The sequence below is a fragment of the Neopsephotus bourkii genome, unplaced genomic scaffold (genome assembly GCF_033783945.1).
Source record: "Neopsephotus bourkii isolate Nb327-2 ecotype Australia unplaced genomic scaffold, CSIRO-AGI_Nbou_v1 NB_1600, whole genome shotgun sequence".
In the NCBI taxonomy this organism is placed as follows: Eukaryota; Metazoa; Chordata; class Aves; order Psittaciformes; family Psittacidae; genus Neopsephotus; species Neopsephotus bourkii.
This window is the reverse complement of record NW_026902076.1, coordinates 1882117-1899313: the sequence shown is the minus strand read 5'-3', so window position 1 is coordinate 1899313 and position 17197 is coordinate 1882117. Positions and strand designations below refer to the sequence as shown.

The 17197-nt window shown below is 49.1% G+C and overlaps 1 protein-coding gene across 1 annotated transcript; it reads left to right on the top strand.

Annotated features, from left to right (window-relative positions):
• The first annotated feature begins 6210 nt into the window (after positions 1 to 6210).
• Positions 6211 to 8114, top strand: LOC133222487 (gallinacin-13-like). Its single transcript, XM_061372219.1, has 2 exons — positions 6211 to 6535; positions 7856 to 8114. Exons 1-2 carry the CDS (start codon positions 6475 to 6477, stop codon positions 7975 to 7977), a joined length of 183 nt encoding a protein of 60 aa, XP_061228203.1. The 5' UTR covers positions 6211 to 6474; the 3' UTR covers positions 7978 to 8114.
• The last annotated feature ends 9083 nt before the right edge of the window (positions 8115 to 17197 follow it).

The window sequence follows — 17197 nt, the reverse complement described above, 5'->3', positions numbered from 1 at the left end:
TTTTGGTGCAAAAGCTACGTGGTTCGACATAAAACCTAAGTGGGGGTCTCTGTTTCTCAGGCAAGTCCCCTGCATATCTACTGTTCCTTTCTAGGATGTGCCATGTTCTTACAGGCAATGGGAAGGGAGAAATAAGACACTAAAAAGGAGCAGGGATTTCCCACATGCATACAGACCCTTTTGCCCATAAGGTTCAGAGCAGGAATGTGCTGGCCATCAGCCATCATGTAGACCAGGAAATGCATCCCAGTAGGGCTGTCCCTGGTTCATCCCTCAACACTGCAAGACCAAGGAAGAGCCCAGTCTTGCTTGTTTTAAACATGATGGGGAAAGGATCTGAAAGCTGTGAACCATTGCTCTTGACAGGCTGATCTTCTCATCCATGGGCTGCATTTCTGGTGTTCCTCCTTTCCTCTGTAATCACTCAACAATCATTCCAAAGCAATTAGCCTGTTTGCACCTAACATCTTTCTGCCTATGACCTGCATTAGCCTAGATCTGTTAGCTCTCCAGATCCACTCTCAGCCCTTCTGTATTTTTCCAGCATGGGATTTGGACACTCCCCTGCCTTTGTCAGTCAGCTCTGTCCCTTTCCAGGTAAAATATTTCTCTCTGGGTGAATCATTTATGTGAAAGAGAGAAAATGATGTAATGAGAGAGCTACGCCAGTTAGCAAAGCATTGGCCAGAGCCAGGGAAAAGTCCTTCCTGGGAGATGAAGTTCTTGCTCTGATGAATCAAACAGGAAAATTCCCATTGACCTCACCAGGGTCAGGAGTCATTGCCAGAGATCCAACAATAAATTCACGCAAGCAACTCCACTCTCCTGTGAGCATCCCAGCTATTCTCCTTGGGTGATCATAGCACAGTCCAGGGCACCAATGCATGCAGGGAGATACCAGCACTGCCCTGGAGATCCCCTGCAGTTGAATGAACCATCAGGAGACCCAGGTTAACCAGAGCCAGCTGTTGGCTTGGGAACCAATGCTGGAAACAAACACAGGGCTGAGCCCGGAGCCAAATTCCTCCCCAGGTCCAGCACTCCTCTCCGACGTATGCTGGTGTATGAGTACAGCACAGGCAGGCTTTGAAATAAAGGCACCGTTCCAAAGCAAACAGTTTATTTCTCACGTTCACCCAACAGAGTTCATGATTCGCCCCTCTTATCTGGGGGGACCAATAGCCACCATATTTATAACCTGGTTTCCTAAGAAAGTGAAATGTATGGGCTCATGCAGCTCACCCTGTAAATCTCCCTGCCAGTTGCTGGGACTTCTGCCACCTATGCATTTTGAATCACTTAGCCAGCCAAATTTCAGTCAGGGAAGGTGGAAATGCTCAGACAGTTTACAGTGCACATATATATATGCTTACAGTGTATATATACACTATATATACTGTAGATACTTGCTGATCTGGCAGAAAATAACCCTAAAAAAATCCAAACCACAACACAACAAAAAGAAAAGGCAATAAAAGTCCATGATCGTTTCTGCCTCACACATAAAATGAACTGACTTCCCTCCCAGCTATGTGGTCTGACACAGAGGGAGAAGAGGGAAAGCACTGAGGACGTGGTGGAGGGTACAGAACAGCACTCTCCAAGTCCACCAACACTACACAACTGTTTCTTGACACAGTTTCTTCACCCATTAACTTGCTTGGGGCAGAGCACTCAGACACCAGCACAGGTCCTGAGAAGCTGCTTAAACAGCAGTATGAGATGGTTTAGTGTAAGTGTATGATAGGGAATGCTGGCATAATTACCCCAGGCTGGTGTGTCCGGTAACCCCAAGGAGGAGGCAGCACTGAACTCTTCTGGTTAAGTCACCGTGTTCATCCACTCAGCACAGATCTGTTCACCTACGTGTTTTCATTCACCATGAGACCGCACTCTTATAGGCCCCCAAGCACCATATTCCAACCTTTTATATCTAAAACCCAAAACATATTCATAGTTTGAGGCACTTAGTAAAAGTCACCCCCGGTGTGCCCCTTTGCCAGAGGACTTCTCCCATGACCAGCAGTTCTGCCCAGCTGGGCTCATTTCCCAGAGTGCAGACCCACATGTAGTACGCTGGGTTCGTCTGAATCCAAAATGCTACCTTCAGAATTGCATGTAGGACTAGAGGGCACAGTAAGGCAAGTGATGGGGAAGCCAGAGGGGCAGAAGCAATGAGAAAGTGAAGTCTACCATCCCTTCTGAGATGCAGGCTGGTGAGAATTTCAATCAGGCCAGTGGCCCACTTTGAAAAGACATGAAGTCGTGGGCCTCATGGGAGAAAGCCAAATGAGGAAGATGATTTTTGGGGAAAGGCTTGGTTAAGCCTTTAAGTCCAGCTAACTGTACCTGACAGAGCTCAGAAGGCTACAAAATAGGGGTTCTTCAGTACTATCCTAGCAGACCTATTATTAGCCCCTAAGGGAGACCAGAAACCATCCAGACATCTCAGGATGTATATGTGGGGTCTTTCAGCCATACAGACAGCCAGGATAGAGCCCTATGCTCATGCCCAGTCTGTCGACCAGCACAAACCTCCTGCATAACTGGAGACGTCAGTTCACCAAAGCACAGCATGAACGTCCCACCACTAGAATTTATTTGCTGTTCCCAGGCAAGAGGCCAGTGTTTGCTTGGCAGTGTAGACAGACAGATTAAATCCTCTGCTTCTGCCTGAAAAACACCATTGGAAATGGAGCTGTATAATCAGGAGCAGAATGGTGGTCAGATGGGCTCCTGCTTGGAGAAGCTGAGATCTCACAGTGCTGGGCAAGCACCTTAGATTCAGATTGTCTCTTATGTCCCCAGAAAACCCATGCAAACCAATGCAAGCACCTGCATGCCTGGCTCTTCCTTCACCCCCATGCAGGAGAATCACAGAATGGTTTGGGTTGGAAGGGACCTTAAAGCTCATCCAGTTCCAAACCCCTGCCATGGGGAGGAACACCTTCCATTAGACCAGGTTGCTCAAAGAAAGGGGGTCATATCCAGCCCACTCATGTGGCTTCTTCAACCTCCTGTGGAGTGGATGATACTATCACCCTACCACACCAGGTCCAAGGGCATAATGGGAAGATAAAATGTGTCTGAATTCAGAGTAAGTCAAACTGTATGAGGCTCAAGGTCAGACATGAATAGATACCCATACATGCTATCATCATAGAATCATAGAATAGTTAGGGTTGGAAAGGACCTTAAGATCATCAAGTTCCGACCCCCTTGCTATGGGAAGGGACACATCACACCAAACCAATATCAAACTAATCACACTAACATCAAACTAATACTTTGCCAAACTGTTGCTTGGCACACTTTGGAGATGGGCAAATGCCAGGGACCATATGTAACAGATGTCCAGATGTGGCCACGCAGCTGGCAGGGAGATGCCTGTTTAGGTGGCTGACATGAGTGCTATATCTCCATGAACTTCAGTGAGACACCTTATGGGTCTGAAGACCTGTGCTCTCGGGGATAGGCATGACGCACCAGATGTGTGTAGGCCTGAACACAGGGGTTTGGGCTTATCTCCAGTCATCTCCCCTGGATGCAGGGGGACCTGGGGAGCAGGCAGGAGGCATGACAAAGCCTGCTGGGCAGAGGTTGAGACCAGAAGCATCTCTTGCAAGGCAGGACTGGCACTGGGTTGTTTAGGGGGACATAGCAGAAGTCTAGGGGATTGGGAAAATCTGATAAAATGTCCTAAGGGTTAATGGGGTCTGACTGCTCATGGCCTCGTCATGCACAAGAACTAGGTGGACACATATTTAAAACAAGCAAACAAATTGTTCCTTTATGCAACCAGCTGCAGACCTATGAAACTCCCCGCTGAAGGATATTGCCATGTAAGACTTCACTCTTCAGGCTAAAAAATAGCCTGAAAGCAGGAGGAAAATTGAGAAAATACCACAGTTGTGCTGTTCTTACTTTCATTCAGACCTCCCCATAAAATCATAGAATCAACTAGGCTGGAAAACACCTTTAAGATCATCAAGCCCATATGGCCACTGTTATAGGCAGGAGGTGGATGGTCCCTTTGAGTGGGTGAGGACGGCTGCATGGTGGGTTGTAACGAAAGCCCACCCAAGGCCATCGGGGGTTTCTGTGCCAGGGCTGAGCCCAGAGCTGAGCCCACGATCCCTTCTTCATGAGTTGGACTGCAGGGCTGTATCAGTGCTTACTTGGCTCAGGCATTGGTAAGAAGCCACTGGTGGGATGGGGAAGCAGAATTGGCATTGCAAGCTGGCAAGGGTTCAGTCATCAAAGGACTTGCTCGTGTTGGCATACGCTTATCCCAGGCTGCATTTAAATATCGGGCTGCTCAGTTCATGACACAAAAAGAGATGAAATCAGTGGAGACATCCCTCCTGTCTGGGGCCATGGGGTGGGTGCAGATTGACTTGACTCCTCCCCTGCCTCAAAGCCTCTAAGGCACACAGGCACTGATTTCTGTGTGTCACCGAGTACAGATCATCCTTTGTGCATGGTGGACTCCAAAAAGAAACCACCTGGTGGCAGGCTGGGAAGCAGGGAAGGGTGGGATGCTGCTGGACCAGCCCCAGTATGCTGACCAGAGGCTGAGGCCAACACAGCATAGGGACCACGCTGGAAGAAGCAAGCCCAGCTGCTGTTCAAGCAGTTGCCCAGGGGACAAAGACTTCCTGCCCCTGATTTCTGGGGGAAATCTGGTTTATGTTGGTATTTTCTGGTTTTGGCTTCCTTTCCCAAGACACGTTCTGCAACTCGACCCACACACTACAGCTGCAGAGCAGGGGCTTGTGATGACGTAGAGGATGCATCCTGGCCACTTTTGTGCCTGTCCCTGTGGAGCACTCAAACAGCTCCAGACACAGCTCATCCTCAGAGATGGTGTTGCTCCCACTAAGGGAAAGCAGCTGAGCTAGGGATAAATCATGGCATTTTGCCATCCACCATCAGGAACACCATGGCCATGTGGTACTCTGGCTCTGTGCTAAGCCTCCTCTCTCTAGAGTGCATCAAACCACCTGCACACACATGTTGAGACACATACTCAGAGCAAGATACTCATATGAGCATCCACACGCTCCTCCCTTCTTGAGCTGTAGCTCAAGGACTGCAATCTTGTTTCTTCTAGAGAAACTCTACCCCAGCCCCACTGCACCATCTGTCACATTGGAGATGCCAGTCCTTAGAGGAACATGGTGGGTTATGGTCTTCCACCCACTGCACCAAGTGGTACCACCAGATATGCAAAGCATCAACACTTGTAGAGAGGCTTTACACACATCCTTACAAACCATCTTCTTGTCCCAGGTTTCATGTGGCCAGTCTGTATAACAAACTGCTTAAATGCTCAGTGTCCCATGCTGCAAAGTCCAGCTGGTGAAGGGCCCCTTATCTGCACTGTTTGATGAAGGTGATCCTTGTTCTGTTCAAGCATTCTGAAGGCCATCGCTTTTCCATTTTCCATCACTACCTGGCACCCAGCCTTTAAATAAACAGCCATTAAGATGACTTACTAAAGGAAAACAGGAGACTTGGTGATGTCCCTTGCTTTTCCTCTGTTTGTTATTAGTTGGGGAGATTTCTGCTGGGTATTTACATTGTGCTGTTTTCCAAAGCTGAAACTCTAGTCCTACCTCTATTGCTTTCCAGGAACTAACCTGGAGAGCTAGTACAGGCCAGAGACCCTGCCATCCTTCCTGGAAGAGTCGTAATACACAAGCTTTCCTAATGCTCCTGATAATTATGAGGAGGTATCCCAGATTTCCCATGCAATAAATACATAGTAAGATGCTAAATTGCCATTTTTCTTGACAGTTGTAAACAAAGCTTTGGCAAGTTTTGCCTTTGCGGCCCAGAAGTTGTGAAACACAAACAGACCTTTGATTTGTAAGGATCCCATGATTTTCAAGCCAATGTTGTGCGCTGGGGAGTGCTGATGAGGAGACTCTGCGTTTTTTCACTCTTGGCTGTCAGTGCTATACACAGAGACTGGAAGCTGGAAATGAACAACTTTGATAGTGCAAACACTTGGATGGGATTTTAACATCACATGCTCGAGCCTACGAACACAAGACGAGCCAGACTGGGTCAGCCCCAACATCCTGTCTCCAGGAGCAAGCAGTAGCAGACTCCCCAGTGCTCAGTGCAGTTTGTTGACAAAAACTTATTGTGGTTTTTTTTTCCTTTTTTTTTCCTTTTTCCTTTTTTTCCCCCCCTTTATTTTTCTTTCTCTTTTCTTTTTTCTTTTTCTTTTTCTTTTTTCTTTTTTTTCCTTCTGTAACAAGGTGTGTCCAAGAGTGGGAACATCCCAATGCAAATGTTTGCTGTCATGTTGAAATGCATCTGAGATTGACAAAGTTCCCTGGGCTCCAGGAGCATTACACAACCCATCCAGCACTATAAATCCAGGGTCTCACACTTCTCCCTCTTCTCCGCCTCTTTACAGCCCTTCACTCCTCCTCGTGGTGGGACCTCCCCTGACATCCAGCTATGCGGATCCTCCAGCTGCTCTTTGCAGTCGTTATCATTCTCCTCCTCCAGGATGCTCCGGGTAAGGACAAGATACAGGGGTTTTAGCAGGACTGTGGGGAGAGAAAAGAGAGGTTCCTACCCCAAGGTAGAGAAGGACAAAACAAGGCCCTCAAGGCAAACCAAGTCAAGGCTAAACTAACTTTTGCTTCCAGGGAACAAATACCTTCTGAAACAGTGTCCATGAAGCTCCTGGATGCAGGCATCCCAGGTTCATACACTGTACATCCCCTCTTCTCCATCCCCTCAAAACCTACCCAGGAATGCTGACTCTAAGCTCTGCTCCTGAACAGGATACAAGCCTCAACCCTCCACAAGACAAGGAGAACCCCATTCAATCAAATTAATCTTTCAGGGGAAAACAGTAGGGGGAAAGGCTGGTAGCTTCTTTCTGTGTCTGTTTTCTTCTGGGATTCTGTTCTCTTCCTTGGCTTGGCTTTGTCACTGCTTGCTTGTGTGTATACGTTAGAAATTCAGTTTTCATTCACCTGTAAGGTCACTATGATGTTACTAGGACTATAGTGGTATAAATTTCATAGAAAACAAGCCTCATAACAAAGAATAGGAGATTTACTTGCTCAGCTTGTTTATACTCTCATTTAGTTACTTAAATCCTAGAGAAAAAGAGGAGAGAGAGAAAGGTTTGTCTGCTCCACTGGTGGTGGATACGCACCTGTGTATCACAGAGTCATAGCATGGTTTGAGTTGGAAGGGACCTTAAAGATCCCTGCCATGGGCAGGGACACCTTCCACTAGACCAGGTTGCTCCAAGCCCCATCCAGCCTGGCCTTGAACACTGCCAGGGATGGGGCAGCCACAGCTTCTCTGGGCAAGCTCTTCAATGTCTCACCACCCTCCAGAAACCCCAGACTTGGTTCCTGCTGTGTGTAAAGACAAGCAGCACATACCCTTTAGATCAAAATAAGATTTAAAAAAAAAAAAAAAAAAAAAACCCAAAACACTGAGAAATAAACAATCATACAAAAACTCCCAAACCAATAGATAAAACACTTGTTCCAAAAAGACATTTCTCTGACTTGTGATATTGCCCAAGGGATCCACTCCACCTAAGTCATCTAACTCAACTTAGCCAACCTGAAACTTCACCTAACTCATGTAGCCTAACTTTGCCAACCCAAAGCAGCCATCCCACCTAGGCTAGGCTACTTGTTAAAAGAGTCCCAGTGCTCGCTGGAAGCAGATGCTCCGCAGAGCACATCTAAACTTCGTCATGAAGCCAGCTGAATTTCCCCATCTCATCACTCAGTCACCAGCACTAGTGGAGCTCCGAGTGGGTTTGCAGGTGCCCTAAATGGGTCTCCCATCACCTTTCCCCCTGCAGCAAGTGGCCTGTCGGACAGCCAGCAGTGCAGAAGCAACCATGGCCGTTGCCGGAGGCTTTGCTTCCACACGGAGCGATGGGAAGGGACCTGTGGAAATGGCCACGTGCGCTGCTGCCGATGAGAACAATCGTGCTGTGATGGACCCTGGCACACCAAGGTGATCCTGCAACCACAGCTGTACATAGGACCTGCTCCATGCCTATACCTGCAGCTCAGTTTGTTCATCACCAATAAAGCTGTTGGGTTTTGATGTCCTGCTTGCAGAGTGCAGCTGTGCTTCCCTCTGAGATGGGTCATCCCACCTGATCCTTGTGGTTTGATGATGCTCAAGATCATCAAAACACACTGGGGTGTCCAAAAGATCTGTACAAGGCTGGCAGATGTGGCACAAAACCAAGGAGATACCTGTGCCCTTCCAGAGAACAGAAACAGAAGGGTCTGTTGAGCTTGTCCAGTGAAGACCCTCTTCTAGCCCATATTTCTGTCTGCATCACAGCCTTTATCAACTTCTATCTCTTGCTCTGTCTACAGAAGAGACCACAGCAGGATCCATCCTCTTCAAGGAGATGGATCCAAGAGAGAGGTATGATTTTCCCTCCCAGAATGCCTCTTTCTCCCCAGTAGCAACAACAAGGTGAACCTGGGTGGATGGCTCAGGTTATCTTCTTGTGAGACAAGGTAAATGTGGTGGGTGAGTTGGAGAAATCCCACTTCCATGGGCAAAGCAATTCACCTAGTGGTCACACAGTGAGCGTGGTGGGTTCTGTCTGTCCTGCTGCTGCATGGAGTGATTCTTGTGTGAAATCTTACTTGCATAGTGTGAGGTTTAAATAAAAAGAGACACTGCTCATCAGGCTGGTGATAAAAGCAAAAGGAGCTTTTCTGGCTTCACTGCTATTTTCTTGTGAAGGATACCCCAGGGTGAGTGTTGTGAGTCTGGGGGAAGAAAAGGACTGAAGAAGCAGTCAGTCTGACTTTGGATGGCCCCTGATTGCTGTCATGTACAAAAGCATTGTATCCTGAATGCTTCTGGGGTGGGGGTAAAACAGCTGAAAAAATGATGTTTGCTTAGGGCAAGAAAAGGGAGAAAACTCTTGCTAGAGAGGAAATGATGAATGCATCTGAAGGAGAAGGAGATACCAGAGCCAGCAACACACTGCCCTGACTGGGGACCATCCCTCCAAACCCTGCTACCCTGGGCACCTGCACCAAAGGGGAGGCTTGGGACACATGTAAGGGAATTGGAAATGGAAATGGGAAGGGGAAGGGGAGGAGAAGGAGAAGGGAAAGGGAAAATGGAAAAGGGAAAAGGCAAGGCAAGGAAAGGAAGCTGCACGCCTGGCTTTAACCAAAACCCACTTTTCTATCTATCCCAAAAGAACCAGTCTTGTCCTGGAGGGAACAGAGGGAAACCAGTAAAAGCAGTATCTCAGCTGTGCCAGTTGACACCCAGTGGAGATCTGTCCCATCTCTGTCTGTGATCTGAGCACGTTCATCCTGTGATCTGATCTGGTTCATCCTACCACCATAAACCAAGCCAGTGTTAGGGACTGGGTTCCCATGTGCTGGGGTACTCTATTCTATGCTCCTCTTGCTCTGCAGGCTGCAAACACAGCAACATCTTCACACAATCCCTTCTCCTGGAGGCTTCTCCTCCCTGCTGAGTGACAGTCCAGCTCCTCCAGGACCTCAGAAAGCTCAGCCAGAGGTTAGCAGCCACTCCGGCTCTCATGAGCCATCAGTCCCATCGAGCAGATACGGCTCCCCTTGATAACAAGACCTGCCAGAAGCGAGCCTCCAGTTTTTCCACCTTTTTGAAGTCCGGCCAGTGAAGTTTTGCAGAACTTTGTCTTTCTGCCAAAGTAACCAACTTCCAGCTCCAGCCTTCATCTTCCCTCCTTTTCCCTGACCTCCTTCCCCCCCCTCCACCTTCCCTCTTCCTCCTTGCTCCTCCATGGAGCTCCATGATAGAGAAGCTTGGCGGGGGGACACACAGGGATGAGGGGGTGATGTCATGTGTTTTTGGCCCTGCAGAGGAGGAGGCAAGGGTTGGACACGTCTGCCCCTGCCCAGCCTGGCGCCGGGAGCAACTGGGAGCCTTCCTTTCGCAGCCGCCTCTGCGCCTTATCAGGAGCAGGATGACATCTCCGGGACGGGCTGCCGGGTTGCAAGGGGAAGGAGGTGGGGAGCCCCTGAATGGTGCCTTGTGAGGAGCATGCACTGCTGGGGGAGCGCATGGCTATGTGTGCTCGCTGGCAGGAGCTGCAGGGGGAAATAGCTCCCAGCAGGATGGAGCCGGCTATCAGCCGCCACGCAGAAGAAAGTGGCTCTGTGTGGAAGCCCAGTCAAGCAAGGGCAATGCCCTTGCCCAGCTCCACTCCATTAGGAGAGTTTAACCTCTCACATCCCAGGCAGGCAACATGGAAAACCCTCCAAAGGGTTAAAAGATCCCCTTTGCCGTCTAAGGAAATGGCCAGGGCAGAGGGAGGAAGGTGAATCCATCTGCCCCATACCAACAGCTTGGGGTCAGGAGTGATCTCCAGCAGGGCTGGGTACAAGTGTGCCATCAAAATCATTTTGAGATGGAGCATCAGGGCCTCCTCTAAATGTTTTTCGCTTTTTTTTCCCAACTTGGAATGGAAAAACGTCATTCTCCATAAACCAGCAATAGCCTCTAACGCCCTAATGCCACCCCTTCTTTTCCTCTCTCCCCCATGAACATGGTTTGATCAGAAAAGCATGAAATAGTTTTAGTTAATCCCCAAACAAACTGTTCTCCCTATCTTCTACATCACAGCCTTCAGGAGGGAAAAGCTTTGTGGGCCATGGGAACTGCAGCCCAAGAAGAGAGATGGCTCCCTGTAGCAGTGGTCCTTTAATATATTTTATGTTATTTATTCATATTACAAAGAAATCCCCCCCCGATGGATCATCTTCCTCACACCCCACTTCGGAGAGCAGTGCTCTAGAGGAAAATGGAGATTTTGGGGAGAGGAACTACAGCCTCCAAGGCATGGGGCAGAAATCTACACAATGACTGGTTCTCTTTCCACCCGGAGAGTTTGGAAAGCTACTAATGTTTTGCTTGGAATAAACAAGACTTTCTGCAAAAATCATTCTCACTTGTGATTACAGTGAGAAAAGAGATACTGAAACACTAGGAGTGCTATAAAATCAGGGTCACCTTCAGTGTCTCTCTCTCACCTGAGCCCTGTTTCAGAAGACCCAAGCCCTTGCATTGGGTAAGCGATTTGAACATCTACAGAGCAAAAGCCCCCATCTCCTTGGCCTCCACAGTGCCCTTGAGAGCCAGAACAGGTCCTGTGCAGCAAGAAATCACGTCTTACAAGGGTTTTCTTATCTCTATGGATGGCGAAGGGAGCCCAGGGTGACCCGCCACCATGGAGACACTTCTGTCAGTCCAATGAACCTCTGCCAGTGAAACCTTGGCACCTTTTCTACATTAATAAATCGATGTCCTGTTTGTACACCCCTATAAGGGGACTAGGAAGAGATGCAGCCCCTGGGACTGCCCTGTGCTGACCTCGTCTCTCCACATCAGAGGGGATGGCAGTCAGTCACACCTAACATCTCAGAGGCTGTGTAATAAAGTACATCTTTTCTTAGGCATTAATAAATGACTTCACCCTTCTGGTAAGGTGTTCTGGGCTCTTTCATCAGCCCCATATGGAAGAACAGCAGCGCTGAGCAATGCAGCCCCTATCTCCCCAAGGAGGGAGCATTGGCTGGTGGGGATGCTCCAAAACAAGCACCATGATAGGCACTGCTGGGCTATTCCCCAGCACTCCAGTAAAGCAACCTGCAGCCAAGAGCTTGTGGCTTTTGGTTTAGAGACACCCCAGGGATGGAGGCAACGGTGAAAAGCAGGGGAAAGGCTTTTCACCCAGATGAGGGAGGGTGAATGAGCCCTGTCCCCTCTCCATCCTTCTCCCCAGGGCCACCTCCTGTAGGACCTTTCCTCCAAGAGCAGGTCTCTGTGGCTGGGATGGAGACGAAAGCTGTCAGGAGGCTTTATTGTCCAGATCTTCATGCTGCTATCAGTGACTCCCACACACTGGAAGTGAGATATGTGTGACAACATGTTTTCCATCAGCAAGCTTATCGTGGCTGAGAAGAGGGGAAGGGGTTGGGGAGGATGATGTAGAGGATGGGGGAAGGAGGGGACGTGTATGGGCAAAAACACCCATTCACTCCATCCTACACCCGTCCCATGTTCCCCAAATCTATGAAAGAAGAGGGGAAAATGGGGTTTTGGAGGAATGTGTTGGCAAAGTAATGGTATCAGACCTACAGCCTCCTGGCCCAGTAAAGACAGGCCTAAATTCCTTGGGTAAGATCCGAAAACACTCAGCCTGAAAACACATCTCTCAATTCATATGGGTGTACGTACAAATGGAGAGACCTTCCGCATGGATGTTGGCTGGGCTCGCAATACCCCAAGGGGTATGACTCCTCCTTGGTGTGAGACTGATCCTTCCCAGCACTGGGGGAAGCTCCAGCCAGCAGGAAAGACACTAATACAGCAAAACCCCCAGCTGTATCAGACACAGACAGAGCAACTGGGACCCCATCACTGTGGCTGCAGTTGGGAACCATGCATCCCATCTCGCTCGGGTTTTGCAGTGGTCGCTTTAATCAGTTTGCAGCACATGCAATGGCAACACATCTCAGGGAGGTCTGCAGGACAAGGAGCAGAGGATACAGGTGTGATTTCAAGGGAATTTCCTCTGGAAACCTCTAGATTTATTCCAGGGTGGGCAAGTTCAAGTGTACCCCAAGTTTGACATTAGTCCTTTTCCTTCCAAGTGCTGGGTTTCTGCTTGACCCATAACAGCCCATGAAGCAGCCACTTCAAATAAACCATGGTCCCTGGGATGGAAAAAGGTTAAAGAGCTTCCTTCACCAAGCTGCTGCTTGCAAGGAAAGCCCAAGACAACACTGCCCTGCTTTTGCTTCAGGGTGAGAAGCTTGGTAGTGCTATCTTGGGACCATGAGGAGGTAACTGACCAAAGGAACCACCTCTGAAAGCAGAGCTGAAGATGATGTCCCCCTTGCTGGCATGTAAATGGGTTTATCTCCCCAAAGAGGAGAATTATGGATTTACCCATTAAGTGCATTATGGACTCTTTAGGCTGGTGTTTCTAAGGATGGGGCTGGAAAACAACACAATCTTATAACGTATGGCCAGAGTCAAGTGGAGGCCTATCAAGCTTCTTGATTGATTGTCCACCAAGACAAGGTCACTTGATTGTCCACCAGACAATCTGACACTGAGCACATGGGAGAGAAAACACATGGGAGCACATGAGAGGGGAAAAATGTGCATGCTGTGTCTGCTCAGTGATGTGATTGCTTCTGGTAGCTGGTGTGTGGAGGTGGTGGCTGTGATTAATGGGAGGCTTCACCATCAGCATGGTCACTCCCAGGCTGCCTGCTCCCTGGGGAGCTGCTATCTGTGGCGAGATGATGGTCTTCAAGCACAGTTCGTTAGCAGAGTCCCCTGGGGCTGTCTGACTGCGGTGGGTTAAGCACAGGCTGAGAAGGGTCTCACATTCTGTGAGCTGACGTGGTGGGGATGAACCAAGGTCCTGCTCAGTGTAGGCAGAAGCAATTTCGGCTGGAGCTAATCCAGTTATCAGCACCCACAGCAGGCCCGTCACTCACCAGAGTGGCAAAACCAAAGTGGTTTCACATGATGACAGCCTTCAGAGCTCTTTCAGAGGCAGGCAGAGTCATCCCACAGCCACTGCCAGCCCCCAAGCCACCAACTGGTCCGTCCTGAGATAGACCTGAGTGCTGAAGGATGTGTGGAGACCTCCTGTGACCTGAGCATGAGACAGGGACAAGCAGGTTTCTCATAGATGAGTCTAACGAGCAGTAACGCTCTGATGAGGGCAGTGGCCATCCTTAGACCAATCAATGAGGTCCGTGAATAGGCCAACAAATATCCTCCTGTAGAGTGGGCAAGGAGAAGGGGCCTTGTGTTCTTTTGTAGGAATTCTCTCTTACCTGCACGTATGCAGAATGAACCCATGTCAACGTTCTGCTGCTCTTGAGAACAGAAGACCAGATTGCCATTTCACCATCCAGGCAATTGAGAGAGTGAAGAGTTTCCCCTAGATTCCTGGGAGGTCTTCCAAACCTGACCCATCCAGCAGATAGACAGACTAGCAAAGCTCAGAGATACCTCCAGTTTTTCCTTGCCTATCTCTTTGCTGTTCTCTGTCTTCACAGTGTGTAGGTCATCCAAGTGGGGAGAACCTGCTCTGGAGGGGTGGTATCTGCACCAGGGAAGGCAGATGCTGGAGGCAAGGGCCCCACTGCTGGGGTCACTAGCTAGATAACACAGGTGAAGCATGGACCAACTTGCAAGGACCAAGACACAAAAGCACAAGGAACTAGGAAGCAGATGGGAATATACTGGGCAAGTGTCAGAGGAGAAACCACCACACGCCATCAGGAACAGAAAGAAGCCAGCTCTCGTGTATAGCAAAAAAGCAATCCCATTTCCTGGAAAAGATCCTGTTTTTCACCCTGCCATGTTCATGTGTCTGTGTGAGCTGTCCCCAAGGGTCATATTACCTGAGCTGGCAGCTCTGATCCTTCTGCATGGGACTGTCCCTTGAGCTCAAGGGGCATCTGTGGACACCCAGAAGGCACCTAAAGTGATGGAGGGAGGACTTGGCAGACCTTTCCTTACTCTTTTCCTCTCCTTTCCTTTTCCCCACAGGATAGATATGCTTATTTTGAGGGATACGGGGAAGGTCCTCCATGGGGGGAAAATCTCATATAATAGATGGCAAAGCCAAGACATCCATGCACCATGAAGCCTTTTGGGAACCCATCCTAGTGGGCCCATCTTAGTTTGGATCAGGCAAACACCCAGCAAGAGGTTATAAGGGTGCAGACCTAATTCCATGACAGGGGGTTGGAACTAGACAAGCTTTACAGTCCCTTCCAACCCAAACCAGTCTGTGATTCTGGTAGTTCGTGATTTAGCCCCACTATAAATAGACAGGCACAGCAAAGCAGAATGTCAGCTTTCAAGGAGGTCTAGATGAGTGCATGCCCTGGACCAGAAACATGTCTTGTGCTGGATGCTGCTCACAGACAGCGACAGAACTGCTGAATGAAAACCATCAGTGTTTCTTTTCTGGGCTGAGCCTGCCCGAGCCAGCAGCCCAGCACACAGGAGGTCAGTGAAGGCTTGCTGTGGGAAACAACCCTTACTGGCACTTGTTCAGCTTAAGGATAGAGTTCTTCCTACAGCATGTGACCAGAAACATGGAGAGCTGGTCCTGAACAAGAGCCTCTGAGCAGCTTTGCAAGCACTCCTGCCTCAGTTTACCCATCTGTAACATAGGGGCAAAGGTAACTCTTCTCTCCCAAAGGTGAATACTGGAGAGCAGCTCATGAAAATAAGAAGCAACTGAGGCTGGATGGGACCTGTTCCAGCCAGGAACCCTAAATCAGCTGCTTTTGGGAAGGCTGAAGGAGGAGTCTCGGGGTGTCAAAACCCATTTATTAGACGTTTAAGAAATATCTTAGAATCATATCTTTATAATATCTTACAGCAGTAAAGGCATCTTGGGACAAGGGGCATTAGAGACATACATCCTGAAGGAAATGAAATATCCCACACAAATCTCCTGTGACTTTTTGTGGGCTTTTTTTTTTAACTTGTGCAAGTTGAAAAGCAAAAGCACCTAGAAAAAAAAATAAAAAAACAAAATAAAAACAACCCCCCCTCCATATACTGTAAAATAAAAGTCTAAAAAAGTGATTTTCAGCTCTTAACATGAAGCTTTCCTTCTTGGGGATGTTGCGGGGGGTGAACCTGTTTCCCTCCCCACCCTCCATCCCTGCAGAAGATGGATTGATGGGAGGTCAAGGAGCACCCAGGACCAGGGCAGCTCAGATCCATCCACAGGGATCTGCCTGGGCTCAGTGTCCCTCTGCCCATCCCCAGCATATCCTGAAGAGACCGTGGGAGTTTGGCTGCTGCTTCCCAGCCATTATCAGCACTCATATGCACCCTGTCACCAAGCCCATTCAGCTCAGCCTTCATGCACCCACCCTGGGGCCATTCTATCTCCGGGACCCCCACTATCTCCAGCCCCAGCTGAGATGCTGGCAGGGGATCACAGCTGTATGACAGCAAAGGAGCTGCCCTGGTCCCCACCCTCTCCCATCACCCTGCATTCCTATGGCTCACGCTTGGCTGTTTCTTGCAGCAGAGAGAACTGACACAGGTGGGGACCCCGTGACAAGTTTCCATTCAGAATAAAGTCCTCCCCATCCCTTCAGGGAGGACAACCCTGCTACCATCACCTCGTGTGGACCCTGTTCTTCCTCTTCTAGGCAGGGGAGAGGGATGTGGTGACAGCACCGAGCTCTCAGAGCCTGCTGGTGGCAGAGCTGATGGGTCATCAAGTGCTCTCCCAAACCCAGCGCTGCTCATCACAGTGCTGCTGGAGTTCAGCTGTGTTTTACATACGTATGGAAGAATCAAAGCTACTGCAAGGAGAAGACCATGTCTTGCAGCTGGCTTCTGCGCTCACTTGTTTCCTTCTCTCTTACAGTGATGCTGGACTGTCTCTAAGAGGTTTGTTGCAAAGCTCTTCCTTTGTCCCCTGTTCTCAAGGCTGCCCAAGCCATGCCTGGAAACGCCTTGGAAGTTTGGCTACTATTACATAGCTCTTACTACCACAGAGATGGGGAGCCCAGGGGAAACATGAAGAGAGGAATGGAAGATGACCTTGTGACACAGATGGAGGGATTCAGCCCACAGATACTTTCCGTTTGGCCCATGTCCCACTTCCCATGTGCTGGAGGTTCTTGCTGTGATGGACACTGGCCAAGTCAGCCAGTCCCCTGTGTGTTCATGGTTGTTGCCATCAGACCAGGATTTTGGTTTCCATCCCCAGCACCATCAGTGATGGATCCTGGATCCAGATTACTGAGATGATCGTGTTTGGGCCCACATTTGCTGCCTGGCAGCACAGGCAGGTGTGCTGCATCCCATCTTGTAATGGGGAACAAGGTGACCATGTAGGTCTCTTTAACCTCTGATGTATCTGAAAGATGGACCTCTTTCTTTCTGGGGTTATCATCTACTAAACCCTCACCATTGGCAGGTTAACTTGGCAGGACATGAATGATCCCTCCTATTAAGGAGGGAATTAAATAAGTGTCTTTGCCTACATATTTAAATTACTAGGACATTGTTTTTAACACTTTTAGTGAGCATTGAGCTAAACAAGCCCTGGGCACAGCTTGGCCATCAGTACATTCCCAACAAGCTCTCCTGCAGTGAAGAG

Excerpts from the sequence above, each read along its gene's own strand:
- LOC133222487 (XM_061372219.1), top strand. The coding sequence starts at position 6,475 with ATGCGGATCCTCCAGCTGCTCTTTGCAGTCGTTATCATTCTCCTCCTC. Across the intron at positions 6,536-7,855 it reads CCTCCTCCAGGATGCTCCGG|CAAGTGGCCTGTCGGACAGC; the intron begins GTAAGGACAAGA and ends TTCCCCCTGCAG.